This window comes from Paramacrobiotus metropolitanus, unplaced genomic scaffold (genome assembly GCF_019649055.1).
Source record: "Paramacrobiotus metropolitanus isolate TYO unplaced genomic scaffold, Prichtersi_v1.0 Parri_scaffold0000002, whole genome shotgun sequence".
NCBI classification, from domain to species: domain Eukaryota; kingdom Metazoa; phylum Tardigrada; class Eutardigrada; order Parachela; family Macrobiotidae; genus Paramacrobiotus; species Paramacrobiotus metropolitanus.
In genome coordinates, this window is record NW_026570222.1 from 1,755,769 (window position 1) to 1,782,393 (window position 26,625).

Sequence of the window (26,625 nt, forward strand, 5' to 3'; positions counted from 1 at the left end):
AATAATTTTTGTATGCTGCAGGTCTACTGACATACCCCCAGTGGAGGAGATTACAGAGCTGACAACAAACTGCTAGCCGGGGCGGCTCGTATATAGACAGTTACAGTAGTACCTCCTACGGGTAAAATGCACTCTAGATTGAATTTTAAAATTGCACGATTTCCAGTTGTGCTGGCGGCAAGCCGATGACAAAGATTCTGGGATTGTTAATTTCTTATGTTTTGTTGGCGATCTTCTCGCTGGGAGATAAACATTGAGGTTATCTGACAAAAAGAATATTGTTGAGATTTTGCATTACCAGCAGTTTCAGTTTTCGGCCACTGACGATGAGACTAGCATGCTGAAATACCTCTTCTGCAGCAAGAATTCTTTGGGGCAAGTTTGAGTTTCTGATTTGATTCTGCTGCCAGATGACCAGCAGGAAACTAAAAGCTGTGGGATACACCGGCGATTTGCCTGTCGATTTGGAGGGTAAGTTTTACATCCGATTTCGTACTTTCAGTTACAGTTTATGATTTTAACCATTAAAATTTAAATGATTAAGAGTACTTTTTGCCACTCATTTTTGTAATGTTTCACTTGCTGCAGCTGTTTGTGGTTTATCTTCAGATCCCGATGTTTACACGAACGTGCTTTCTTGGCTCATAAAAGATAAGCGGCTGCAATCACTTGTTCCTGAAGCTCGTAACAAGTTTATCACTGCATGCGAGAATGGATTAACAGTTGCCCTAGATGAGGTAAATTGCAACATCCCAAAGACTTCCTTAGACACTGCAGAAATGAAATACTATATCGTTGTGTAGTATTTTAATGCGGTGGGATGTCCCAGCACAATTTCTGCTCCACAGGAGCGCACCGACTGGCTGCTTAGGCAGCTGGTATCCAGGGAGTGCAAAACTCTGGAAAGCCGATTCAGGGTTTCGCACAACTACGAAAATGTCAGTATTTGTAAAGGTATGTAATCTTGAAATTTGATTTTTCTTTTAAAACCAAATGTTTTTTGCGCTATGACTAGGGCGCATCCGGCATCCTGTTCAAATTTTTTAACCTGCACGTGTGTGACGCGAATAGGGAACCGCCCACGGGCGTTCAGTTCGGAGTTTACAACAATATTTTGTACCTTTGCAGGTGATGGTGCAAAATTTATTGCAATAGAAGGCGTCATTCCCAAAAAACATCCATTGGACAACATGAATGGTAAATTACAGAACTTATAAGTATGATTATCCGTACTGTCGATAAGCGACAGTAGAATCTTCTAGGTTAGAATAAAGCGGATCCTGGCAAATGTTGCCGGTGTGAGACTTACAGTTGTCCAGGTCTTAGTTATGCTCCGTTAGCGGAACATTTGTTTCCTTCACAAAATCTGCCATTCTGTGACTCTTTTGTTTGCTGCAATTGACAGAAAATTCCCAAATTGTTCAAGCGGGGCTGCAGTCTCTCGCAAAGATGTTGCACATTTTTCCGGCTGAAGATCGGTCCAGGGTATTGGAAATGGTCGTCCAGCGCCTGGAAACGCTCTCACAAAACGGTCCTGTCGAGTCTAACGGAGAGCATGTACGGTTCGTTAACTTGATTTAATGCTCAAAATACTTTTTTTACAATAGTTATAATTGTATGTTAAAGATAACTCCTTTCCCGTTTTTTACCGTTTAGGGAAATGGTGCAACAGTTCCTCTGGATGCAATTCCGCTCGGCTTTGCTGTCGGAGGCATGTACTGCAGCAGGCATATGTTGGGCTTCCTTAATTCAATCATGTTCGTATTTTTGCAGATTCATTGTTAGAAAATGCCATGAAAGTTGTGCGGCTACTGCATATTGAGCAGCTTCGAGACCTGCAGACGCGCATGGATGAAGGTAGTTGTCTAAGTACAAAAGAATCACTCACGAATTTATTAGCTTTAAAACTACAACATAATATTTGTGTTTGAGTGGAACTGGGGCGTTTTGACTAGTACAATTTTATTTTAATTCAGTTGTCGTCGTACATTTCTCTATCTATTTGTAATTACTTTGTGTATTAAGTAAGGTCACCCTTTTGGTCTGATGGTTTAGTACTGGTTTTGATGCAAGAAATTACCGCCAATCCTCAAACGGATGAGAGACTTGGCAAAATTGGACGATGAGAACGGAATGCAATGGAATAGTTGTTATCCTTTTTTAAGTTTACAGCATTTAGGTAGATAGTTTGTTCGCCATTGTTATGCATTTCGTGCTGGAATCTGCTAACTGGCAGCAGATAATTGTTATTTTTTATGCTTATAAGCTTTTTTAATTCTTATTCCAGTTCTTGTACAGAGAAAGGAAAAAAAAGGTTTGTTGGTTAAAAACAGTATTACAAAATTTTTCGTCGCTATGACTAAGTGATGCAGAAAACGAAACAAAATCAGATTTTCAAACACGGTACTGCAAGAATGCGTTGAGCATGTAGTTGCGTTGTCATGTAAATGCACTGTAATTTTTGCTTCATCAACCAAACTAATTTCTGTAGACTGGATCTTCAGCGCATTGGTCTTCCGAAAGATTCTCAGGGCATGCACATTTACGTTGACCGTTTTGGAGCGGCAAACAAATAAATCTGCAGCCACCGTTGTCTCCAGCACAGCCGTTGGTTACTGCAAAGTACGATTTTAAGTTTTCAACGTCGCTTTTTCTTCGATTCTAGCACACAGATTTAAATTTTTGGATATAGTCACTTACATCGGGGACACTCTTCGGGAACGCTGGCAATGCCATAAACTTTTCCGCTGCTTCCGATAGGCAGATCATGAATATGCTTTTCGCTGCCACCTTTTCTAACGCTTATCACGTTATTGCTAAAAACCAAAAGAAAACCCTGAAAGCAGTACGCACTGAGGCCAGGCGAAACGGAGACTTAATAATCATGCACTACAAATATGCAAAGCTAATTTAATATGATTTACAATTTGCACAACCGCATTAATTTCACTGATAACTGACTTTGCCCAATCCGTCCAATAAAGCGTATCTTGATAAGCGGTCATGCTGAAAGGATACGAGGCTCCGAAAAACACCATGCGCCGGTTACTGCCATCAACGGAGGCACATTCCACCTTCTGATTTCCTATACACACGTGAAAACCATCAATTTGGGCGCTTCGAAAATTAAAGGTTGGGGCAGAAGATTATTGAATCGCACAAATATTATTATTGAGAATGAGAGAAAAAATATAAAACAATTGACTTACCGGCATCCGCCCAACAAACATCGTCCGTGTTGAGATCTACAGTCAAGGCGTTAGGCAGTCCCAGTCCGCTGTTAATCAGCACTCGACGGTCACTGCCATCCATGTTAGCCGTTTCAATCTTAGGGCTGTCACGATTCCAGTCGGTCCAGAAAATTGCTCTGCAAGAATTGTAAAACTTTTCGTAATGTTAATGATATTTGAAAGTTTAAATCAAATGCAAGCTCAAAAATTGCCGTTAAAGAGAACAGTTTCTGGTGTGTCTATCTAAAAACTAAACTAAAATTAACTCACCGCTTCATTTAAAAATTGAAGTATTCCATTAATAATATTATTGTAAACTACTTTGTTAATTAAAAATATTAATGTATTCGATTAACTAATTCAAGACTTAAAATTTTGTTGTCTAATTACCCTCGTGCAGGATGAAGTGCGATTGCTCTGGGATTGGAAAGATTTTTGCCAATGACTATCTTATATCCAGCTTTCACGTCGGTAAGTTTGGCCACGGCAATATGATCGCCAGCCGAATCGGTCCAGAAGATATTACGACTAATGGAGTCCACCGCGATTCCTTCGGCCGACATAACTGCACAGGAAATATTGCTGATTTACAAAACTAAAATTGTTTACAAACCTAAAATTATTTTATAAAATTATTTACTATTGCGCAAGACCGCCTCCGTGCCGGTTCCATCATAGCGTGCCTTGTTGATGGTGTGTCCAGCAATGTCCGACCAGTAAATGTTGCTGTCGGCGCAATCGACAGCAATACCGACGGCGGTCTGGCCTGGCAGAATGGCGACTTGTCCACCGCGGTCAGCCGAACTGCGGTCCACTGGCAGCTTCATTATGGACATTCCTTGAGTGAAAACCAGAAATCCTCCACGCGTAACTACCAAAGCTGCAATAGGCGAATTTGGAATAAATCGGTCAAAATAAAGCTAAATTAATCGGTTATTCATACCCATATAAACATAATAAACCGGTTCAGAACGGCTTAAAGATAGAGTGGGTAAGTGCTTTTTGTGTTTAGATTTGCGGATCGTCATGAACGATGGTTTCTAAATCTATCGCATTGAAAAAAGAATAAATTTTACGTTAAATAAATTATTAGCATATCAAATTCTACTGAGTAGGTATAGCACATCTGCAGTGTGATTGCGGAAGCAGGAAGATGGTCACTGGTCAATTTTGATACTTGAACTCGTACCTCTGCATGTTCGGCCATCGCCCTCGTAACCTGATAGACAATTACACTGGAAGCTGGCGCCATTTTTGACTGGAATACAGGCTGCATTCTTGTCGCACTGTTCCGGATGATGATAACAAGAATCTTCGCCCGGCGGCAGTCGACCATTTCCTGAAACCGATTTGATAGTTTATTTAAATGTGTGGCTTACCGGTTAGCCCTTAAAAGTTCCTGACCTTGCTGCTGTTGGCACGTTCGACCGTCGCCCACATATCCAGTCGAGCAGACACACTGCATCTGCCCTTGTTGATTGGCTTGGCAGCGGGCATTACGGTCGCATAGTTCTGGTTGGGCAGCACAGTCCCCAGCTAAAAAGAAAATAATTAGAAAATTTCTCTATATTTTTTGCAAGTTATATAATTCATTTTCAATGGTGTAGACAAATTATGTACTTACAACTTGAATCTAACTTTTCAAAAACTGATTAAAACCATGCGTTGTAAAATCAGATAGTGTAATATGTTCACAATATGCACGCAGTTTATATATACTGCATTTTACGCATCACGAAGTCGAATTTATTAAATAAATATGTTTGATTTGATAGATAGTTTGCTTTTTTCTAAAAAATTCAAAAAAAAGTACATTGTCCGCATAATAAAAGAATCTGCTTCGTGTACCTGACTGCGCCAGTGCACACCGATAACCGTCGCCCTCGTAACCTGACCGGCAGCGGCACACCTGTCGATTGCTGTACTGATCCAAGGTGCAGTCGGCATTTGGATCACAATTACCACAAGCATCCGCTGCAAAAATACAACCCACCTTATGCGCTGAAGAATGCAGAATAATTTTTAGTATCCGATAAAGACTAACGTTGTTCGGTTTCTCCGATAGTTCTGCAGTTGCGTCCGTCTCCGGTATATCCAGTCTGGCACTGACACCGGAATGATCCGTCCGTATTGGTGCACTCTGCATTTGGACTGCACTCGTTCCTACTCGTGCACTCATCAATATCTGGGTATATACGGAAAATAATTTTGATCAAATGAATTATTTTGTGTATACCAACGACGTACCAACACAACTGATCGGCTGAGCCGCGGGATCTGAACCCGGTGCGATTTGGTAGCCAGCTTGGCAGACACACTGCGCCTGTTCGCCTTGCGGCACACAACCGGCAAACTGGCCGCAGTTCGTGTTCTGACAGACATCCTGTCCGGCTGTATACAGTAAATGCTTGACTTTAGTTCAGGGAACGTAATTAACTGTCTCGAAGAGAATTACGCACCTTGCCCATAAAGGGTCATCTTGGCATTCATGCCGAAACGGGAAGCTTTTTCCTGGAGCTGATACAGGGAAACAACACCCTGCACCTGCAGACGCGTGGTGCGCGAACCACTCAGCTGTTCATTGTGGGGGCACTCAAAGTAGGAAATGGACTCCTCCACCGTGTAACGATGACTTTCCTCGCCGATTTGAACGGCATGACTCGAATACGACTGGATGAGACCTAAGTAAAATATTTATTTTTTAATTCCTGAGCTACTTTTCTTCACGTTAATTCTAGAATTTGTATGAGGATTGTTTCTTTACCAGGTGACACCCGTCGGTATTCGATATTATGATCGGCAAATTCAAACGTCTGGCCCGGATTGGCCGGTGGTGTTGTACCGGTCACATACAGCGTACTGTGTAACATATTGTGCTCATCCAATCCGGAGAAGTGCTGCGATACATGCACTGTCTGTCCGCTCCCGGTAAACTTAACGGTTGCAGAGTGATTGAAAACTCCGCCTACGAAAGCAAAAAAGTTGACACCATTATCCCCATTTGGCGTAAATCGGTTGTAACATTACCGGTGAGTGTTAATCCATTGGCCACGCCGTTTTCCGGCAGAGCGAACATCCAGCCCACAATGGTCGCCATGGGGAGAATCGTCTGCAGAGCGTGTCCAACTTCCGACGTAATGGGACTGTAGGCCACATATACACGTCCTTCGTTGATAATGACATAGTTGTGCATGAGTGCATCACGAAATTCCGCTCCATTGAGCTGGCCGGAAGCTTGACCGTTCATACGTTGCGGTGTTTCTATTCAACAATCAATAATCAGCAGTTGCGACAATGACCTTTACGCGAGTTCTAGTCACCTTTGTCGATGCACAGCTTTCCATTGCCAACGAACCCTTCCTGGCACTCACAACAGCTTCCCGACGTAAAGCTGCGGCATTGAGCGTTGGCATGGCATGCGGCAGCGTCTGTGCACACCGAATCGCCCTGTAAGCGGGAATCGCGAGGAGTAGGAGCCGGAGGAGGGATGTACGAGTATCCAGACGGCGCTTCCGCTGTAGGTGGCGGGTCCAAGTCTGCAATGCATTTGCAAATGCCGGTCAGTACGCCACATCGCTTATAGGCTGAGTTATAGCACATGGTGACGGCGACATGACACAGAACAAAAACCAACATAAAGGTTAAAAGTTTCTTGTCGTACTCGCACTATGAGAAGTGATAAAGTGGTCATTAGATTGTAATTAAGTAAATTAGCCATGTTGATTTTTAAAAATTTTACACAGCTCGCTTAATTAAGTTGCGTGCTAGAAAGACCTCTGGTTTCCATTTAGGTATTTGCAAAACCTTCTGCCATTCACTTTTCATAACAACTGTGTAAACTTACGCTCCTCATGTCCCGTAACTTGGTGATCTTCCGGGTTAGGGACGTCCACATCGGTATGGGGCTGCGGTGCCGGCGTGCGCAGATTTGCCGGGTCGAGAGGATGCCGATCATCGATAGGCTCACGTGTTCTGGCTCTCTCACCATCCGCTTCTTCATAATGAGAATAATCCTGCTCGTGCCCCGCAGTCTCGGCTTCATGATGACCTTCCGTTTCCGTAGCCGCCAGTGGTTGACCAATGCGATACACGTACGTTCCTGCCTCAATGGCCCCTTCCTCTGGCAGTTTGTTGCTTTATAATCAAACAAAAACGAATTAATTCCATAATCCTTTTTGTTGCACATCTGGCTGTCTTTTGAGAACGTAAGTTACGTTTTACAGAGGTGAAGTTTCATCAACCAGAATTCAATTGTAAAACATACGGCAGCAAATACTTTTTTCATTTAAGCTCATACGGAAACAATTCAGCATACAACAGAAAAATGGATTACAAAATGCCGAATGAATGTGCTTATGGGAAATTTAAATCGTACATCAAGATAAGCCGAAAAGGCGGCTGTGCAAACGCAGATGACCTTGTGATAATTTGTTTGTTGGCATCGTATCCGTACAAATTTAAAGCACACAAATTTATGTTGTCGGTACAAACGGGATAGTTATAACTGGCGATTTCAACAATTTTTTTAGATCATCAGATTGCAGATTGCAATGTAAAACAATAAGTAATCCATGTAAGTTAAGTATAGCAAAGCCTTACTTCGGTAAAGCCCTTAAATAGTCGGTCCCAGATCCCTCAAGGAGCGTTTTCCTTCCATCGGCGGCAAAAAAGCCGGCTTGGGCTGACAAGTCCGACTCGCCCGGCGCACGCGCACGCGTCTGTGCCCAGACGATTCTTGGGTACAAGAAAAACGCAAAACTGTCCTCGCCATCGTTAGCCACAACCAATTGAAAAGTGTTGTTCTAAAACAAATGCGGAGTTAACCACAAATTTAATACAGAATATTTATAGATACTGTATATCAAACTATATCAAACAAAACGGCAAACAGTGTGCCGCACAGCCATTTATAAGGCATCTTTAATCTAACGACTTAAGCGTAAAGTTGCTGCCTTATTGGTATTACTTGTATTGCTAAATAAAAATATACCCAGTTTGTTGGTAATCCATAACCCAAAACATCACTCCAGGTGGCTATTAACAGTGCTTTGGCTTGGAAAGAACTTTGGTCAGGAAACAGTTGATGTATCTGATTGTTGGCCTTATCGAGCAGTTCAGGCTTTTTCGACTGTCTGCAAATGCAACAAAGACGTTAGCTTTCGTGTTCTTTACATTTGTTAGAAAGACACTGCCATAACCTAACACAGTAAAGTTTCAAAAAGTTGATTTCATCGAATAATTAAATACCGAAACTGAACGAATCCGCTATCGTCGGCTTCCGATTCAGCCAAAATATCTGCATAAAAAGGAGCGATGGCCGCATAAGACAGCGGAAACGGCCGATTTTCCAGTGCTGGTGCTGGTTCAGCGCCAAATGTTACAATCCCTTTTAGGCTCACCTGTGTAAAAAAACAATTCTGACATGGACCGGTTTTATTTTGTAGATAAGAATGAAATTAAGAGTAAAAACACAATCTCACTTCACTGAGTTCAACAACGTTTTACAATTGTCCATAATCGCAGATGTATATACTTCGCAATCGCAAAACAATTCGCAAAAATGCAAGCAAAATTCGCAAAAGTATTCGTGCGAAAGTGTTGCGAAAAGTAAATGCAAAAGTGTTACGAGGTATTCGCAAAAGTATACAATCACACTACAAATGCCACACAATATAAAATATCAATCATGGAATCTGCTTTATCGAAAGCGGTTTCAACCGGCTTGGTTTCGCTAGATGCCAGATTTCCTCTTTCTCACACTCTAGTGACCTTATAAGTAATTACGTTGTATTTTATCTGGCAGGAATCTATCCGAATGCAGTATATATGCGGAAAAAAAAGAAAAAGTAGTAAACAGCAACACATTATAAAAAAATTTTTTTTCCCACGGATTCTCTTTAGCTTAATGCTAACTTGTAGTTCTGTTGTGTGCTACTTAATTATACATGAATGCTAAGCGGGTCAAACTATTCTACAGTCGTTAATACTGTACTTCGCTGGACAAAATGCCCCGTTAAGAAAACCACCATCATGATTAAGCCACGGGCATGGTGATATTTAACTATGGTCAAATACAAATACCACACGTTTCCAAATTAAATACTTAACTATGGTATATTAAGCTGATTCCTGAGTAAACTATCAATATTAAAACAGGTAAGTAAATTACTATACAGCGAAAATAATGTCCAGCAGTGGAGATCTTACATGCGCTGTATTGTGCTTGACTCCGTACAGAACAATCGGTATATCCAACTGTAAGAAAGCTGTCCCGTCGGTTACAAAAGCATCGCTTTCGTCCCCATTGGCACCATTTCCGTATGAGAAAAGGTCAGCTTCCGTTATACATGTCACCCACGGTATCAAAATAAAGAAAAGGTAAAAATAAAAAGAGGTGCAATGTGCCATATTTCCCCAAGAATATAATATCATGCGTATGTATGCTGTACAATCCAACAAGAGCGATCCCGGTTAAAATGGCCGGATACGCAGAACCACGGATTCGCTGGTAAAAGATTACGCGACAAATTTGGTTTAGTGCATTTTTAGCGTAAATATTTCCGTTCCACTGAAAATCTGACTACTGTGCCACACTTGGCACTATGTTATCACCACTATTTACTGATTCTCTGCACACCAAGGTATCATAAAAGCCGGCCACAACTCTGACTCGGCACGCTGCTGCTATATTTATGTTCTTCCAAGTTCCATCAGCGCGAAGCAACCGCTAAGACCAAAGATAAATCTTGATGGGAAATACAAACTGACCGTCAGTATTACTGGAGTAAAGAGCACAGACGCCACACTAACGCGTTATAAACAGGTTAAGCAAAGCCGTGCAAACATAGATCATTTACATTTTGTGCGAAATTATTCCTCTATCGGTGCCCCCTTTCGCCCAGTCCTATCTGGCAAGATGTCCATAAATAACCACTAATGTGTTAAAGAACGTAAATATTTCCCTTCGAGCCTTTTGACCGTAATAAACTTTGCGGTTTGGAAGTGTACGAGCTAATTTTCAACATTGATCAACGTTATTAAACGTATGCAGTAAACGTCACTTACTGCAAACTGCAACTCGAATAGTATCAAACGTCTAACTTTTGGCATGTGTGCAGCACCATCAAAATTTTTTTATTTATTACATTACCAAAGGAATGCTTGTTGCAGTTATTTTAGATAACGGAAATAAAAATTCAATTTTGTGCCAATGTTGAATTGATTCAATTAAGAAGACCTGTTTCATTCAACAAACAGCAAAGCATATTTAGGGTAAGAATATGCATTTTACATAAGATCTATGCATAAACTGATTATAAAAGGCCACCTAATAATTAAACTGCGAAACTGTAAATACAAAAAAATTCAGTAAGCATTCATAAAAGTGTCTTCGCCTGGCAGCGCATGTGCATATGTGGACTGAGGAAAATTTACTGCAGAGTTTTCTTCACTTAAAATACTAAAAAAAAGCTGGATGAGCTATTTACTTGTTCTGCATACTTACAAATTAGTGGAGACTTTAATTTAAGCGTAAATGGTACTGAAATGAAATGCTCGTATTTTTTGAAAAACCTAAAAAATGCTCACGTATAAAACGTTAATTTCAGCAATGATCGCAAGTTCGCAATGGCACTATATATCGTACTTTTGATCTAGCTTTCGTATTCGCGTAGTGCAGACTTAACAAGGAAAGAGCACAAAGAAAGTGGGCAAGATACGAATTCGTTAAGAAAAATGCAAGAAAAATGTCGGACTTCGTAAAAACCATAAATCTTTCGGGTGACAAAAACCGCTGAGTCACAACGTCCGAAAGGTAATTCGTTGTGTACAAAAGAACAACTAAGAACTTGTCACTTTGCTTATGCAATAAACGTAAACTCCAAGAGGTGCACTCTCCGGATACCGGTTTCTGAAAGCAGTGAAGATTGTCAGCCAAATAATGTTCTGTGTATGTAAGAGACTGTTAAGTGTTAAATAGTACTTCTATACAAAATCAAAGTCATTCTCAACAATTACTTGTCAACTGCCATTTTGTCTTCAAACCGATTAGCCAAACACTTAGTACTCGTATCATGGTCTATGTCCACTTGTCGGTTGTTTAGAAAACGTCAAATAAATTCTTGTACTAGAAAATACGCAGGCATTTACTTTGTAGACCGACAAAATATTTTTTTGCAAAAGCCGTATCTTCCTTAATTTAATTAATTAAACATTTAAAACTAAGTTTGCAAAAGCAAACGTAGTTTAGTTTAGATATAGAAAACGACGCTATTCGTTTTAAAACACGTTTAAAAATTTAATAATCTGTTACATACTTTGGTAGATCACGCATGCAGTCAGTTCCTGAGCCAGGCAGTGTTGTAACTCCCGTTTTGCCGTCGGTGTAACCTGCTTGTGCAAATAAATACCGTGGTTGTGCAACGTTTTCCGTTGGCTGACTGGAGAACTGTGTCCATTCAATCCCTGCTTGCGGGTAAAGAAAAATCGCGTAGCTTTCTTGCCCGTTCGATGCCAAAGCTAACTGAAAGGAATTATCCTACAGCAAGACACAGAAAAGTTGAAATGCTATGCTGTAATCGATGCGTACAGCCGTAAAACACTCATTGAGCAGCACTGGACCGCACTCATTCATCGATAAAATACTAGAGACACAGTCGTATATAACAGTTAACAGAGAAAGTTTGTGTCTTCAATGCAAAATCTGAACAACCACAAATTGTTTATGGGAAAATAACCAAATTAACGAATATTTATGCGAAGTAGTTTTTATATTATGGTGGTCAAGCTAATGCAAAATTTATCAAGATTGTCCGATTACGGCTACGCTCGATATAAAACGTTAAAAACTAAGCAAGCATTCTGCTTCTTTGAAAGCTTACCACATCCGCAGAATTCCCGTACCCTAAAACTTCGTGCCAGGTGGCAAGAAAAACAGATTGGGATCGGAATGTATCTGCTTGATCTGGATAAGACTGGTGAATCAGCTCATCAGCCCTCGCGACCAGCTCAGCCCGTTTGGATTCTCTACGAAAAAGCCACCTTATATTAATTTACGCAAAATATTGTCGGAGAATGTTTTTTTATGTGTAAAATTCATTTATTTAAGCCCTTCTTTACTGCAAGAATTATTCTGTAGACTATAGTACATATAAGCAGAAAACTATGTATTATTTTTTCTATCCATCATTTGTGATGGCTCACCGGAAATATATTAATCCTTCGTTTTCGTTGTCGATGTGAGCATAAAACGGTGCAATTGCAGGATACTTGAATGGAAACTGGTCGGCATTAAACAACGGGACATTTGTGTCCGGGTTTTCTGGATTACGAGGCTGTTCCCGACAAACGGGTCCCAGAGTAACAATTCCGTTGAGGCTAACCTAAAAGCGAAAACCGTCGAAAATAGTGCATTGTTAGAAGTTTTGGTAGTGGCGACCCAAGAAAGCAATTCAAAAGCGTAGTATGTATGCAGTCGGAAGTTGGAACAGTACGCCGTCGACCGTAGGCAGTGGAAAATCGTAAGTATACTCAACGTGTACCACCTTTAAATATTTTATGTTTATAAGCAACGTGTGCGATTTTAACCAGAATACATTGTACTACTGCACTAACATAGGCTTCGTGATACGGGACACCGTAGAGAATGATGGGCACGGTAAGATTTAAATGCTCGGGGAAGAATGTGACAAGATTATCACCGTCAGACCACAGATGTTTTTCGGATGGAAGGAAGCCGGCAACAATACCGAAGGTGAAAAGGCCAGATGCCTTGCGTCTGTTGCTCATGCTCTGCAACGGAAACACAAATCCCATTAGATACTAGTACGCAAAAATCGCTTCTTGCAATAATAAAATTCATAACGAGGGCGAGCTGATTTACGAGAGTAACCCATATTGCAAAAGTAGCAACCTACAATTTTGTCGATCGGTTTTGGAGAATTTCGGTTAGGCGATTTCATCACACCAGTATATAAATATAGGAGTATCTATATACGTTTTTCCCTAATGGTTGCCTACTCAACTCAATGCCGCATACATACGAGTATATAGTAAGTAGTTGTATTACTTGTATATGCTGTCAGTTGTCGCAGTTGTTAACAAATTCATCCTCAAATTGCGAAAAACGAAAAAAAAACAAGAATCAACTGCTTTTATTCGTAATAGTCTATCATACTTACGGATTTCAATTCTCCCGCCATTGCGTAGACGACGCCTGGATGTCCACTGTGCCAGCGCGTCGTACTTGGCGAAACAACTCCAACAAGATCTTCCGGGGATATAGTGACAGATGAGGGATATTTGCCTGAATCCTGAGGAAGCACAGACCTTATGTAGTTGGAGTGAAAGTGAGCGCTCTCTGGTAGTTAAACATTCTTGGGCGCATCGAAGTCTGAACGATCGGAACTGTCAACAAAATCAAACTACGTAATAATACTGCCAATACAGTACACGCAGTAGTAGCGTAGTAAGTACAGTAGTAATGCTCGATGACTCAGGCAGCAACAATGCGCAAGCTGTGTGAATCACGATAGTGCCTTGGGCGATTTCGACATAGCGGGTTTAGCGTCCTGAAACGATGAGTGTTCCTCCCATTCCCTATCACATGGTGTCAAAGTACTTATACTCATGCAGTCAGACTGTAAGTACTTAATCAGCCATAACTTAAGCTAAAACGTTGGGAAAACTTAATCTGCTGAATTTAGTGTTGTTTTTAGCGAAATTTTTTGCCCTAAAAAATCCGTAGTCACTTATACATTGTACTCTTGTTCTTATATATTTTTGTACTCGACGTGAACAAAACAAAAATCACCCATGAACTGTAATTGCTGACACGAATTATCGAAACGGTATTAACACACCAAACTTTCCACAACAATCGTACTGACCGTAAACAAACAAGATAACAATCAGCATACAATAAACATGCATACTCGTATAAACTTTAGTTGCCACATAAGTATTCAGATCAACTTAAACGGGCTTGTTGCAGTTACACATCACCGCGTGAAAGACGCAAACAGTTCGTTTACAAATGTAAAAACTTTGATCACTAGAATTTCTGGAATGTGGACGGTTTGATAGGCGAATTAATGAGCGTCGCCGACTGCATAAAATCCAAATTTCTAAAACGCTTGACAATTTCCTGGGCTTCTTCTTCCGGAGATTTTCCAGGCAGAGGTTTTATTACACCGTTTGTCATTTTCACCGGCTTTAAAGCAGTATCAGTGCTGGGCCGAGCAACAAACTGTGAACTGGATAGAGAGGCTACAGCATCTGTGAAAAATGCGATATTAAAATTTATAACCCTTTCGGTATACACGCAACCGTTTTCCATCCTTAAAAACAGGTCTTCTGAATGCAAAAAAATCGTGTACAGAAAAATGTTCACTTCAAAGCACTTGCCTTTAGAATTTTGTGTATTCGGTGACGGAACTGTACTGGGCGTCCGATAATGTGTCGTAGGGGCATCAAAGGTTGCCAAATCAGACAATAGCTGTGTATCAATCACAGTACGCATCGCTATATCACTCGTTTGATCCTTCTGCAGAAAAAAAATTTGTAACAAGTTTAACCCGACATCAAGGTAGGGATGAGTACCTGCACAGCGTTTGTCTCCACTTTTACAGGCGTAAGAATAGTTTCGCCGTATCTGCTGCTGTGTAAAGCAACCGGTTCCTTCTTTTGCATTGCAAACTAAATACACAAGGTTCTTGATTAAAAAAAAACTTAGGGAAACACATATGAAAATGCCGTACCACGCTGTTAGGGTTTAGATTCAATGCACTGAGCATTTTCTGCCGTGAAACTGACGATAACCATTGAAATTTCAAGGCACTGGTTTCGTTAAGATTCTCCAAGGATGCCCATACGTCTGCAGCAATTCTAATAGAAACAAGATATCAACAATTTTCGAAACCTATCAGACTTCTATATATCGTCTTGATTTACCCGGATGCTACAGATGTACTGAGGATTCCATTTTCTCCTGTCACAGAATTATCGTCGGGCAATAATTTTTCCGGAAACGACTTTTGAAGCACAGCATCGAAGGTTACGGCAATCTAAGAGCAGACAACCTTCATTAAAACCTTCTAAAAAGTTGACATGGTTACTCTTGTACCTCATCAGAAACAGTTTCGATCGGTTTTTCGGCCACCGATACGGACTGGAAGTCATCGAAATCATCCGTGCCATCGTCCGGTTGATTTTCAAGTTCTGTAGGAGGAAATTCCGTAAACTCAGCCCAATCATCGTCTACAGTATCGTCATTTTCAACTTTAGTAACGCTGCCATTTTCCGGATTAGCATGGTCCGCGCTATCATCCGCTACCGAAGAAACTGAATCCACAATATTCTGGACTGGTGCGGTCTGAGCATCTATTAGTTCGGGAGCAAGATCAACTGCGGAACCGGAAGCTGTCGGCAACACATCGGTACCAGGCAAGTCTGAATCGACAAGAGCGGCCGCATCGACTGTTAGTGTTATCCACTCGTTCGTTATTTGTGCAGCATCTTGATCCATTCGTTCTTGATTGGCAGAAATGATGGTAACACTTTCGGAATTGTCAGGGGAATTTGCATGTTCATTTTGTTCAGCATGGCCCCAACAAAATTCCATTGCCTCAGAATCATCCGCATAATCAAACTCCGCAATATTACTCGACCCAGGATCGTTCATAGATTCCGATAACGAATTATTCGTAATTTTTTCTGCATACATTTGTGTCTCGGGCTCATCAGCTGTCTTATTCTGCACTGTCGGCAGTTGCTCCAGCTCTGTTTTGCATTCTTCCGGATCTCGTTTCAGTTCTGGGAAACATTAAGCAAGTCAGACAGATGTTAGGAAAATTCATAATTGCAGGCAGACTAATGCAATTATGTAACTGAAAAACGCGAGATACTACCATCGGGGAAAAAGTAAAAACATTGCGGCCAAATAGTATGAGCTTTCATACCCATACTAATTTGAAGTACAGTACAGTAAATACTTTAAAATAGTATGGAGTCATGGACTATGGATATCGCATGGTCAGGTAAACTGACCCCTAATACCGAAAGCAGATAAGCAATCGAAAAAATTAATCAGCAATTTGGGCTTACGCTCCAAGTGGCAATACAACAATGCACCAGTCTGAAGTGATATTGTTAGCAAAAAACCACAATCCTAAAAACGCAAAAAGAAACTTAACTAATTAATTACGAAACACATACCATCCCAAGATTCAATCGGATATGCCGATTCGCCTACATTGTGAGAAACGTCTGTTGCTTTTGCGCTGGGATCAGCCAATATGTTGGCGAGTGCAGCAGGATTAGTTTCGATCGTATCAGTGCCAGCGACTGTATTCTCCTTCGCCTGCCGCGATAGCACTTCCTTTCGTTTTAATGAGTCCTTCTTGCGATCAGTTCGACTACTTGCCACCATCTCGGCCTCGTCCTCAGCGTCTAACCGGCCAAAAGAGAAGCCAGTCGGAGTCTCTTCATCGTCATCCATTTCCGCGAACCCCCGTTCCATGGGTGGGGGACTCGCTGACAGCATGGGTGGAATGTCTTTATCCATTCCGTTTCCGATCACAGAACCACGGCTTGGAATCTCGGATAATTGCAGGTTCCCGTATCCCACACCACAGTACAATTTACAACGAGTGCGTCGTCGTTTAATGCATTCATGCACTGAAACGGATTACATAATTCACCGTACCAGAGTTTAGACCATTATCTGGAGAAACCACTATTCAGCAGGCAGTGCCAACATCACGTAGTTCGGGTCATATCAAAATGCACATTAATAATATAATGAATGAATATTCAACAGACACGACGTTCTTTCGCCTGGTACTGAAACGGATCCGAGAATTATTTGACTGCGTCCGCATAGTAAATAAAAAATCTAATCCACATATAAGAGCCCGGAATTTTAAATACGAATCCTGGAATATATATATTTTAATACAGTACTCGCAAATCGCAGTATTAAATGGTGCGAACAGCGGTGTAAAGCAATGCAGTACAAGTGTCAACAGAGGAGCGGAAGTCCTGGAACAACGAATTGGAAGCTTCCTCGTACGCTCGTAGCGATCAGCTTATCCAGATGCGTGTCGAGCCGAAGACGGTATACGCCTACGGGCTACTTGCAGCACTGAGCACAGTAGCAAAAAGCACGAAAATGCGATCACAGTGTGATCATCACACTGAAGTGACTGAACTAATATCGAAGGATTTGCATTTCTACAAAAATGCAAAGATTCCCGCTTTTAAAGATTTCCTTTCTAAAAATTTCTCAAGTACTTTCGAATGTTAAGGTCTTGACATTTTAATTAATCCTAAATCCTAACATACACTACTGTATAGCGTATACAGCAATGTAGGTGTCGATTTATTAGTAAATTATTCCTTACCATTAGTACTTCATAGCAGTTCTAAATTGTTGAATTAGCGTAAAATATATATCAGTCAATTAATTCAAGCCGGAAAGTACAAAAATGTAATTCCGGGAATCAGTGCCTTTTATTGTCAAATCGTAGCAGCCGGTTAAACTACTCATGGGCAGAAAACCTTGAACAACAAGCAAAGCCAGTGCCACTTTACTGAACTTGTTGCAAACAAGTAAAAAAAACGTTACAAAAAAAACTCATGGCAGTTTCAGTTTTATTAACTGGTTTTTGATAAAAGAAATGATAAATCTTTATTTTTTAGTTCTAACGGGACCCCCAAGTTCGTCCAACTGTGCCTTTAACGCATTCAGTTCATAATCCGGAATGTAACGCACTTCCTCATCTATCGGTTCATGCTGCTTTATAGTTAGAGTAACACCTTCCGGAAGAGTGGTATTGAGAGTATCCAGAAGCAATCCTAACATAGAAATCGTAACTCCTCCGATTTGCACGTTCCTCTCGTACATAACCATATCGTACTCGTGCTCCACTAGGGTGCTCTGCGGCTTAAATGTCGTAACACGTTTGGACTCTGCAGGTGTAGCCCATCTAAAAATACATGACTTCGGTATATAACAGAGCAATAGAGCAAAAACCGCAAGTTCTTCCAAAAATGCTCACTTTTTTATGAAGTCAGCTCCAAGCGAACTGGCCAGCTTCGTTACGTAGGACATATGATTTTCAATCACGGCAAAATCATAGCCACGCATTCGAATGTTCAGCAGATCATGCGCAGGTGCGGATGGAGGGGGCTAAAATTAAATAACGAATATATAAAAATGACAAAGTTCGGATGTTTTGAACTTCTAAAATTCCCGAGTGAGCAGAACGATATAATAATTTCTCACCAAATCTTCTGGCTCATAGATGCCCTTCGCACATTGAGACGTAGAAATATATCTTTGGTTAACAAAAGGAATTCGCAGAAAACGCTGCTCGGGAGTACCCTTGGATTTGAGCAGGATAGGGACGGAGTATCGTCCGCAAAACCCACAAATTTTACCAAATGTTGTCATTTTAATATATTTATATGAAAATAAACTGCAGAAGTTTTGTCTGGGAGATTGCAAACCACAAAACAGCCTGTACTAACAAATAGATAACAGTTTTGTGCAATTTTTATTTTGAAGCTGTATCAGCCTGTATATGTGTAGTTTCGGCTCAATGGTTTGCACAGTTCCGACGCCCGTTGGCGGTTGCCCATTACGGAAGTTAGTGCACAGCATCCGGAGCAGACTGGAGTCCGGCGTGTGTCGGAGTTCGGACTGAAGTCTAAAATTCACTCTAAAATTGCTGTTCCCGGTAAAATCCCTTTTTGAGAGGACGCAAGAGAATTAATGATCTAATCAGTTTGTGAAACAGCGAAATAAGCGTGCATACAGGACAAGTTGCATTGGTAGAAAGCTTTAAGAAGTACAGTAATCGTTTTTGAAACCTGCGGTATTTAGAGCAACTAAATAGCTAACAACCGTTATTAAAAGCTACAACAACCTACAAGCCACAAGGAGTAAAGCGTACTAATTAAACTCGCAACACTACTTTAATTTTTATAAAAACACGGGAAAAAAATACAAGAATATCAACCAAAATATAAGAAAAATCAATAAAACCAAATGGCTGTATGGTTTTTACTTTATTGTTAGGAATGAGTCCAATGACTATTGGTAAGATTCTATACGTCATTCACAGATCCACATGACACATAAGGCCATACATAGTGTGAAAGCTCTAGGCCAAACTGAAAAAACACCTGTACAAGTATGCACAACTCCCAGAAGATTCAATACTGTAAGGAAACAGAGCAATCTGTCCAAAATCAGCATGTTTCCAAAATTTCAACTGTATACGTTTTCTTTATAAATTTCCTGTCTATTATTTATCCCGTCGATAAGGGAAGGCACTGGAAATCTTTGGCTTTCTCAGCATCGGTAAAGTTCTGACCAATCAACCCGGCTACACTGCTGGCGCCGGTCTCAGTAAAGTTCAGATCGGGAAATTCTATGTCCATCTCCATTTTCACTGCTGCCTCTTCGGTCTCTGCCGAATCAAAAAAACTATTTTAATGGCGAATTTCAGTAACACATGCACTGTTATTTCTTTAATTTATTTACTCAATACCCTTCGTAATCCATTATAAATATATTATACTTAGAGTACATGGCGGTTTAGAGTTTTGATTATGTATTTCAGTAAGCACATGAGTGACATGACCATACTGCTCACCTTTTGGTGTGGGACTGGACATTCGGCCAAGTGGCAAAACTGATACTCGAAATCACTGACAGCGAAATTTGCCAGACGACCGGAAGCGGTAGCTCCTTCGGCTTCATTACTAGAAATTTCTACAAAATTACTGCAGCTGCAAAAATGAATCGAAACCATTCAAACGAAGTACCTATGTGCCAAACAAAACCAACACATGGTCAATTGGGTGACGTCAACTCGTCACGTAAATTGTAAATACATCAACGATGTTCAATCAGCTATTGTAAAGTCTACGTCATTATCATATTATGCAGCAATTTATGCTCTAACAGTCTAAGCAAAATCTAACCCGATGTGACCATGGTCCACGACGGCGACGGTCAAAAAACAAACCTGCGACATCAAAGTGAACAGCGGTACCATCGGTGTTCTCAAGAACTGCACGGCCTTCGTAAATATCGTCACCAATGCGTAAGTAAACCACGCCATCCGGTCCTCTCGCAATAGCCATCGGTTGGTGAAAATAATCAGCAGGGACATCAGCTTTAATCCGTAGTCTGATGCTTTCTGTCTATGTAAATTTTATCGTACACTTTAAAAGCAAAATCTCTAAAATTTAATATAATCATTTTTCGAATTATTTCCTATTGAGCTACAATGTTTCTGTAGATTCCTTACCAGTCCACTTTTTAATGGAATTAGGTCTTACAACTTCTGAGTTCTGACCAGTGAGAAGTAAGTACTCGTAACACTCAGTAACAGCATCGCTTATGGCTAATTACCGCTTATATCAGTAATCTTATAGCAATATAAATTATTATCTACAATAATAATTGTCTTTTAGAAGCAAATTAAATGTTATCACAAGTACGAGAACACTCTTCGAAAATCCTCCAACGTTCAGACTAAGAACTGGTTCAGTTAAGTGGGTGGCCATATTTGACGCTTCCTTGGTGGTGTTTTTTACCTTTATTTGAGGCTTCTGGTAGTCCATCTTGGCTTGCAGAAAACACAGATTCTTGTGACAAAACTACAAAAATGCGCGAGAATCATCGGAACTACAACTGTGGACTGCTTCGCACTTCGCAGACAACCGAAGACCCAAACTGTCCAGACATCTCTTTTATAGGTAACAAAACAAGAACCACGATTGCACGTCCTGGCTCTTCTGGCATCTACATAAGAATCTGTAAGATGTAAATCGGGGTTACAGTTTCAGTGGAAGTACTTAAAATTGTTACAAAAAGAGATCTCATTCATATACGACTAATACGAGTAATAAAGCAAGTATAAATATGAAGTACGAGCACGCAGATCACAAACCATATTACGGTGCCGGTGCGGTAACGCTGATGAACGTGTGTAAATCCTGCAACCGCCAAACGACGGTGTTTACGTTTATCATGGATTTGTGTATGAACTTTGAAGCACGAAAACAAAAGATGTAGGGCCTGTAGTTACGATTAATTCAAAAGGAAGAGAAAATTTTGAGGACTTTGTGAAAATCTGTGCAGTACCTACTATACTCGTACGTTGGTACAACGGCGGCTTCAAGCATTCACTATGAGTAACCGTACAGTGGACGCAAAAGTACGGTCCGTACTTAAGCGTCCACTGGGTAGTCTTTCCCGACCAGAGCTACGAACACCAAGACAGACTGACCTTTAAACTGAATAGTGAGTGCTAATTTGGTAAAAAGCTGTGACCTGACTAGCATTTTTTAAAAATAATTGTAGTCACGCATTTGTAGCTCACGGTAATTTCAACAAAGATGAGCACAAACTAGTACGAGTAGCTTCCTTCGTAACTTTTTTTCGTCTTGGCTAGGAAGATGTCCTTTATAAATTACCCCATCAAATCAAGATACCGGTACAGAGCAAATGTAGGGCAGCCAAAAAACCTAACCCAGACAAAAAGCAATCTCTGTTGTCAAGTCCACAAACGGTTATAGTGTTATACCAAAATAAAATCTATTCGAACAAAGTTTTTGAGCCAACGCATATCAGACCTACAATAGATCCAAATAACTATTAATGTTATGCAGTTTCCAGCGCACAATAAAAACAAAGCAAAATGAAACGTAATCCATCAGGTCACTACCAAGTTGACCAACGAGGGTCTAAGCGGACAACATAAATTATAAAAGGCAGTCTGGTCCCAAAATTCTGGCGTTCTCCAGCAAACTCCATTCTGAAAAAATGGCTTAATAGAGGAATCTAATACGAAGTCCCACAAACACACTTCCCACCTTTTTCAGAATCAGGTCAATGTCATCCTCGCCAACGTAATGAGGATCGACCACCAAAGCTTTGACTTCGCCAGTGACGCGGTTCATGGCAATTCCAGCAATGGTGTGGGCATACACTCCCCCTCCTACAACCCACGGAATGCCTACTCATACATCCCAAGCAGCACCGGATTTTTAACTGTAATGTGCACTGTGTAACAAACCTATCATTACAGGAGTTCCTTCGGTCTCAAAATGGTACTTCAATGATGCAAATGCTGTTGACAATTCCGATCCAGAGTTAGCCGTCACAAATCGGCACGGCACCTGCAGGCAATAAAGTTTTCCAAATTCCTCATGCAGCAAAATTCACACTGATCTCCCACCTTCAGGATATGCTCCAGCACACGAGTAATTTCAGTCGCCCCAATCCACTGTTTCGATCCGATAATGGAACGCTCGCGATCTTTAACTTCTACCAGTACTTTCTGGATCTGATCGTGCGTCGGTATGGGTAAATCTGTGAATCCTTGCAAACGAAACCAGGAAAATATTGTTTGCAGTGACCGATAGGCACACCCCCAGCCGTCATCGTCAAAGCGATCTTGTTTATAGTGATGATAAGTATACAGTCCTTGTACACAAGCAACATCCCATTGCTCAGGATTTTCGTTCAAAAACTGGCCTATTATCAAACAAGAACAGTAAACAGTTAGTGCCACAAGAATAATGGCAGCGAGTAGAACCGCACATGTAAATAATTCGTACTTGGTTTTCTGATGAAAATGTACGACTAATGCCAACGATTATAAGTATCGGCTTTATATGAAAAGTGTTCTATTATTCTGCGTTCTACAACGGGATCAAAGTTGTATACTCGTATACTTAGTAACTTTCTTACTGTTTTTAAGCAGAAGTTTGTCTCCGACACCCATTAGATTCTTGCGTGCCATTCCAACTCTATTCCTTAATGAAGCATAAGGATGGAGCACCAGATCTTTGGTAACGAAGCCAAAACGACTGTACAGTTGTTGCATTAAGTCATCTGAAAATCGCAAGGTTAAAACTCGAAGGAGCATCTTTTTACGACGCTGTAATGCAGCCTGTACGTAATCTTGTTTTTAAAATCTCGAATCGATGACACACCTTGCACACGATCCTCCGTCAAGCGTTTCCGTACGGTGGCAAGCAAAGTAAGAATGTTTGGTCCATTAATAATATGGTACGGTACCGGAATATCAGCCTTGAAGTGGAAGATACAAACCGTGGAAAAGGCGAAATATACTGGCGTATTGAGTTAAACTTACGTCTTCCATGGTTAACGAGCCACATTCGGGACGACGAAGGAATTCACAAAGTGCAGCAAACTGCCGCTTTTTTGCATGTTCTATGAACTCCACAAGCTCACCCAAAGCCTTTTCTTTGGGTACAAACAAAAAAGCATCAACCTGGAAACGTATTAACCTAGTCGCCCCTGGAAGCAAAAGTAAAAACTGTAATGTTTCGGAATCCCATTTTTGAGAAATAAATTTACGAGTAAACTTTACCGGAACCAACTGTCAACAGCGGCGAGCTTCCCTCTGAGCTGCTCTGATGCGACACATTGGAATGTATACTGATATCCAACAATTTATCCTGCAAAAAGTGAACAGTTATTCTGGCAGAAAACCCCAGTCAAAAGAAAAAAAGTGCGACTGAAACTAATAACCGTTTACTGAACGTTTGTACTATGAAATTTCACCTGACCCACTAACCGAGAGCAGATTTCCGGATAAATCGGAGAAAGACACAGGCAAGCTGCGCGGTTTCGATGCCGTTTTTTCAGCTTTTTGCTGATTTTTCTCCAGCACAGTAACGAAGTCTTTAATGGGAGTATGGAGATTAACTCCCCTGAGGCCATCTTTAACGACGACAACCGAAGGCTCTCCAGGAAGGAAAAAAACCGAGTTGTCGCATAAACTGTATCCAAAGTGAGATTTGTTTTCAATTTGTAATTCCATTAACTTATCCTCAACGGCCTTTGTAATGCCTATAAACCAAACATTCCATGAAAAAAACAGCGCAGACCTTGCAAGATAAATCAATAAATGGATTAGTATCTCATTTCATTAGTTTACATAACGCCACAGATTCACAATAATATCACAGGATTAGGAAGATACCATTTTTATTCTGATTAGGTGTAATGGACGTGCTGAAAGTGCCCCTCAGAGTGAAACAAACGTAAAACTGCTGCAGGAAACGATTGGGTTTGACCGTAACCGGAACTTCACGAAGCGTATCGGTTGTGTCGGCCAACAATCCTTTTAAGTTAGCGCCCGCGTTCTCACAGCAAATCACAATTCGGTGCTAGAAGCACAAAGCACCATTAAAAACTTTGCACAAATTAGCGCAAGAATTACTTAGCAGCCGAATGGCAATCATCACGTTAGCGGTTGATGATAATATGTGTCACCAATAATTATTATTAACTGACTGACACTCAATAACAATCCCCAATTTCTATTTTTATAGCATTAAAATTTTTCCGGCGACTTGCAGCAAATGTTACGCTATTTAAACAACTGAAAAAAATCCCAAATCATCGGTACCTGCTTTAGTTTTGGAGAGGCCGCAGAATTTAACACGCTGAGAAATGCAGCCAAATTGTGTCGGCCACTAGAATCGTCAGAATTCGCGGTGGCTGCCAATATTCCCACGCTGACAAGCCCTACCAAGAGTCCACACAAATTAAAGAGTGCACCTCTCGAAGCTTACTATTTTCAACACGGACCAGTAGGAATTAACTGATTGTTCAAGTCCAAATACTCCTGCAGACGGCCTGGATCATGAAATACGTCGGAATCACAGAATGAACACATCAACACAATGAACTGATTTTGCTCTTTTTCCAGTTCCAGTCCATAAAGCACAGCGTACTGGAATTCAGGAGACTCTTCTCGGTAATAACGTTGCAAATGCTGGAAGTAAACGCAAACATTAACAAATCAAATAACTACTACATACAGTAACATCCTGAAATAACTTAAGGTCCCACGGAGATGATGCTGTAAAAATCATCTGACACACGCAGCGCTTCTGTCTCTGAACTGCTGCGGGGATCGGCAGTCAAAGTCTCAAAACTAGACCTTAAGGATTTCTCTTACCTTCTCCAAGTTTTCCGCTACGTGAATACTCATTTCAACAATAGACAAAATTAACAGTTTGCCTTAAAATCGGAAAAATTCGGTATATTGTGCTGATACTGAAAACAGAAAAATCTACACACGCATAAAAGCCTCGTATCAGATTTTGTACTTGTAGAAGGTAAAACTGAAATAAAATAAATTTTACATCCACGCGCGGCTAACGGGAAAATTGCTCCTCGTAGACCTAACGCTATAACGAACCGCGCCCACAGCCAATGAGCAGTTTCTTAGCCAACGAATCGTAATTACCTACAGGATTAGAAGGCACATTGCAAAAATGTACTGGTACTATGCAGAACTTATCGGTAGCGGCTATATAAAAAGTTAATGTGCAATATAAAACTTTTTAATCAAAGCTTCAGTTCTCATTTTTATTTATATAAAATAATTTTACGTTTTGGTTTCTGCTAATTACGTTTTTGCTGAATTTCATTAACGATTTTAATATCGATGGACAGTTTCATAAGAATAAAGTCGTGTCATTATATGTAAACTGATGTCGTAGCAGTCGTGCTTTTCATGTAAATGAAATAGCTTACGCCACAAGATTTGTTCAATGGTTTTTAAAATTAAACACCGATGTACAAAAAAATCAAAAAGTTAAAGATCGCTACAATAAAATGCATTTTTGTTGCAAAAATAAAATGGCTTACAAAAAACAAAAATTCTAAGCTACTTCTCATAACTGTAAAAAATAAAGAAATTATGCGAAATACAAAATTCTAAGCTAAATCTCATAACCGCCCGCATCAGGATGCACTACAAATTTTACATCAAGTTGTACTACAAGATGTACATAAAGGTACACTCCAGGATGTACATCAAGGTGTACTACAGGATGTGCATCAAGGTGTACTACTGAATGTACATTAGGTTGTACTACAGGGTGTGCTGCAGAGCATTTATTTAATAACAAACGATATCTTAATGTAATTAAAACTAAAGGGAAATACTAAATTTAAAATAACAAATATTGTTACATATGTATTAAATATACATGAGAAAACAATTAATATAAGAAATTACTACATATACAAAAACTTTCGGCACTACTCTATACGTTTTTAAGATAGGAGGTTATCGTTAGCCCCGACATGCACAGTAATCTGGTGCGTTTTAATGTAGACTAATATTTCAGTACGACTGTAGTATGCTGCCCTGCAATGCTACAAAACAACCTCATCATAAATTTAAGACGCCACAAATTTAATTGTGGATTTCGCAAACAAACTTTTTAGAATGTAGCATTTAGGATTGTTAACTCACCCATACCGGCAAAGCGGAATTGTTTAGGTAACGTCGAAGACATTACTAAAACGCAATTTTTACAAACATAATCT

General features: G+C 40.4%; 7 protein-coding genes across 10 annotated transcripts; 1 reads left to right on the forward strand and 6 right to left on the reverse strand.

The window, feature by feature from the left end:
• Positions 1 to 176: 176 nt before the first annotated feature.
• LOC129584564 (RNA transcription, translation and transport factor protein-like) lies at positions 177 to 2,388 on the forward strand. Of its 3 annotated transcripts, none has more exons than XR_008689906.1 (8): positions 177 to 471; positions 610 to 737; positions 804 to 954; positions 1,129 to 1,197; positions 1,406 to 1,562; positions 1,657 to 1,711; positions 1,774 to 1,857; positions 2,056 to 2,386. XR_008689906.1 is itself a non-coding variant. In XM_055476788.1 (8 exons), the coding sequence occupies exons 1-8, from the start codon at positions 411 to 413 to the stop codon at positions 2,124 to 2,126; spliced, it is 726 nt and encodes a 241-aa protein (XP_055332763.1). In that variant the 5' UTR covers positions 177 to 410; the 3' UTR covers positions 2,127 to 2,388. The 3 variants fall into 3 exon arrangements, 2 of the variants coding, with proteins under 2 accessions (XP_055332763.1, XP_055332755.1); XM_055476788.1 differs by having other exon boundaries at positions 849 to 954; positions 1,406 to 1,557; positions 2,056 to 2,388; XM_055476780.1 differs by having other exon boundaries at positions 1,406 to 1,557; positions 2,056 to 2,383.
• Positions 2,244 to 10,479, reverse strand: LOC129584551 (nidogen-like). Its single transcript, XM_055476753.1, has 20 exons — positions 9,438 to 10,479; positions 8,478 to 8,629; positions 8,221 to 8,362; positions 7,830 to 8,032; positions 7,075 to 7,364; positions 6,551 to 6,766; positions 6,258 to 6,491; positions 5,995 to 6,195; positions 5,690 to 5,911; positions 5,478 to 5,621; positions 5,275 to 5,415; positions 5,079 to 5,204; positions 4,635 to 4,766; positions 4,420 to 4,569; positions 3,871 to 4,110; positions 3,621 to 3,795; positions 3,210 to 3,367; positions 2,962 to 3,085; positions 2,701 to 2,816; positions 2,244 to 2,615 (listed from the first exon to the last, which is right to left on the reverse strand). Exons 1-20 carry the CDS (start codon positions 9,660 to 9,662, stop codon positions 2,479 to 2,481), a joined length of 3,528 nt encoding a protein of 1,175 aa, XP_055332728.1. The 5' UTR covers positions 9,663 to 10,479; the 3' UTR covers positions 2,244 to 2,478.
• A 378-nt stretch (positions 10,480 to 10,857) lies between these two features.
• LOC129584557 (nidogen-like) lies at positions 10,858 to 13,653 on the reverse strand. The gene is made up of 6 exons (XM_055476767.1): positions 13,409 to 13,653; positions 12,843 to 13,019; positions 12,432 to 12,610; positions 12,110 to 12,254; positions 11,546 to 11,766; positions 10,858 to 11,139 (listed from the first exon to the last, which is right to left on the reverse strand). Exons 1-6 carry the CDS (start codon positions 13,427 to 13,429, stop codon positions 11,070 to 11,072), a joined length of 813 nt encoding a protein of 270 aa, XP_055332742.1. The 5' UTR covers positions 13,430 to 13,653; the 3' UTR covers positions 10,858 to 11,069.
• A 383-nt stretch (positions 13,654 to 14,036) lies between these two features.
• On the reverse strand, positions 14,037 to 17,292 carry LOC129585580 (aftiphilin-like). The gene is made up of 7 exons (XM_055478316.1): positions 16,443 to 17,292; positions 15,352 to 16,040; positions 15,180 to 15,292; positions 14,987 to 15,113; positions 14,829 to 14,924; positions 14,634 to 14,772; positions 14,037 to 14,504 (listed from the first exon to the last, which is right to left on the reverse strand). Exons 1-7 carry the CDS (start codon positions 16,789 to 16,791, stop codon positions 14,281 to 14,283), a joined length of 1,737 nt encoding a protein of 578 aa, XP_055334291.1. The 5' UTR covers positions 16,792 to 17,292; the 3' UTR covers positions 14,037 to 14,280.
• A 412-nt stretch (positions 17,293 to 17,704) lies between these two features.
• On the reverse strand, positions 17,705 to 18,772 carry LOC129588004 (39S ribosomal protein L48, mitochondrial-like). The gene is made up of 3 exons (XM_055482001.1): positions 18,514 to 18,772; positions 18,287 to 18,417; positions 17,705 to 18,214 (listed from the first exon to the last, which is right to left on the reverse strand). The coding sequence occupies exons 1-3, from the start codon at positions 18,679 to 18,681 to the stop codon at positions 17,917 to 17,919; spliced, it is 597 nt and encodes a 198-aa protein (XP_055337976.1). The 5' UTR covers positions 18,682 to 18,772; the 3' UTR covers positions 17,705 to 17,916.
• Positions 18,773 to 19,254: 482 nt separating this feature from the next.
• Positions 19,255 to 21,162, reverse strand: LOC129587737 (uncharacterized). Of its 2 annotated transcripts, none has more exons than XM_055481622.1 (4): positions 20,838 to 21,162; positions 20,264 to 20,441; positions 19,889 to 19,997; positions 19,255 to 19,702 (listed from the first exon to the last, which is right to left on the reverse strand). In XM_055481622.1, the coding sequence occupies exons 1-4, from the start codon at positions 20,862 to 20,864 to the stop codon at positions 19,639 to 19,641; spliced, it is 378 nt and encodes a 125-aa protein (XP_055337597.1). In that variant the 5' UTR covers positions 20,865 to 21,162; the 3' UTR covers positions 19,255 to 19,638. The 2 variants fall into 2 exon arrangements, with proteins under 2 accessions (XP_055337597.1, XP_055337608.1); XM_055481633.1 differs by having other exon boundaries at positions 19,261 to 19,702; positions 19,889 to 20,007.
• Positions 21,163 to 21,662: 500 nt separating this feature from the next.
• On the reverse strand, positions 21,663 to 25,408 carry LOC129585973 (ufm1-specific protease 2-like). Its single transcript, XM_055478936.1, has 13 exons — positions 25,244 to 25,408; positions 24,871 to 25,057; positions 24,689 to 24,807; positions 24,260 to 24,446; positions 23,852 to 24,126; positions 23,645 to 23,732; positions 23,405 to 23,571; positions 23,244 to 23,340; positions 22,999 to 23,142; positions 22,484 to 22,782; positions 22,322 to 22,424; positions 22,119 to 22,243; positions 21,663 to 22,060 (listed from the first exon to the last, which is right to left on the reverse strand). Exons 1-13 carry the CDS (start codon positions 25,274 to 25,276, stop codon positions 21,959 to 21,961), a joined length of 1,926 nt encoding a protein of 641 aa, XP_055334911.1. The 5' UTR covers positions 25,277 to 25,408; the 3' UTR covers positions 21,663 to 21,958.
• Positions 25,409 to 26,625: the final 1,217 nt, after the last annotated feature.

Excerpts from the sequence above, each read along its gene's own strand:
- LOC129584564 (XM_055476780.1), top strand. The coding sequence starts at position 411 with ATGACCAGCAGGAAACTAAAAGCTGTGGGATACACCGGCGATTTGCCT. Across the intron at positions 472-609 it reads TTTGCCTGTCGATTTGGAGG|ATCCCGATGTTTACACGAAC; the intron begins GTAAGTTTTACA and ends GTTTATCTTCAG. Across the intron at positions 1,712-1,773 it reads GCTCGGCTTTGCTGTCGGAG|ATTCATTGTTAGAAAATGCC; the intron begins GCATGTACTGCA and ends GTATTTTTGCAG.
- LOC129584551 (XM_055476753.1), bottom strand. The coding sequence starts at position 9,662 with ATGATATTATATTCTTGGGGAAATATGGCACATTGCACCTCTTTTTAT. Across the intron at positions 7,365-7,829 it reads TATTTAAGGGCTTTACCGAA|CAACAAACTGCCAGAGGAAG; the intron begins GTAAGGCTTTGC and ends TTGATTATAAAG. Across the intron at positions 4,570-4,634 it reads AACGTGCCAACAGCAGCAAG|GAAATGGTCGACTGCCGCCG; the intron begins GTCAGGAACTTT and ends AATCGGTTTCAG.
- LOC129584557 (XM_055476767.1), bottom strand. The coding sequence starts at position 13,429 with ATGGCGGGAGAATTGAAATCC. Across the intron at positions 13,020-13,408 it reads TGGCGGGAGAATTGAAATCC|AGCATGAGCAACAGACGCAA; the intron begins GTAAGTATGATA and ends TTTCCGTTGCAG. Across the intron at positions 11,140-11,545 it reads TGCATGCGTGATCTACCAAA|AAACCGGTATCCGGAGAGTG; the intron begins GTATGTAACAGA and ends CACTGCTTTCAG.
- LOC129585580 (XM_055478316.1), bottom strand. The coding sequence starts at position 16,791 with ATGGATAAAGACATTCCACCCATGCTGTCAGCGAGTCCCCCACCCATG. Across the intron at positions 14,925-14,986 it reads ATCTAAACCCTAACAGCGTG|TTTGCAATGCAAAAGAAGGA; the intron begins GTACGGCATTTT and ends TTGTGTATTTAG. Across the intron at positions 14,773-14,828 it reads TGGAGACAAACGCTGTGCAG|AAGGATCAAACGAGTGATAT; the intron begins GTACTCATCCCT and ends TTTTTTCTGCAG.
- LOC129588004 (XM_055482001.1), bottom strand. The coding sequence starts at position 18,681 with ATGACAACATTTGGTAAAATTTGTGGGTTTTGCGGACGATACTCCGTC. Across the intron at positions 18,418-18,513 it reads TCTATGAGCCAGAAGATTTG|CCCCCTCCATCCGCACCTGC; the intron begins GTGAGAAATTAT and ends ATTTAATTTTAG. Across the intron at positions 18,215-18,286 it reads GGAGCTGACTTCATAAAAAA|ATGGGCTACACCTGCAGAGT; the intron begins GTGAGCATTTTT and ends ATGTATTTTTAG.
- LOC129587737 (XM_055481622.1), bottom strand. The coding sequence starts at position 20,864 with ATGGACTACCAGAAGCCTCAAATAAAG. Across the intron at positions 20,442-20,837 it reads ACCAGAAGCCTCAAATAAAG|ACAGAAAGCATCAGACTACG; the intron begins GTAAAAAACACC and ends AAATTTACATAG. Across the intron at positions 19,998-20,263 it reads TGTTCACTTTGATGTCGCAG|TAATGAAGCCGAAGGAGCTA; the intron begins GTTTGTTTTTTG and ends AGAAATTTCTAG.
- LOC129585973 (XM_055478936.1), bottom strand. The coding sequence starts at position 25,276 with ATGAGTATTCACGTAGCGGAAAACTTGGAGAAG. Across the intron at positions 25,058-25,243 it reads TAGCGGAAAACTTGGAGAAG|CATTTGCAACGTTATTACCG; the intron begins GTAAGAGAAATC and ends GTTTACTTCCAG. Across the intron at positions 23,733-23,851 it reads TATCCGGAAATCTGCTCTCG|GATAAATTGTTGGATATCAG; the intron begins GTTAGTGGGTCA and ends CACTTTTTGCAG.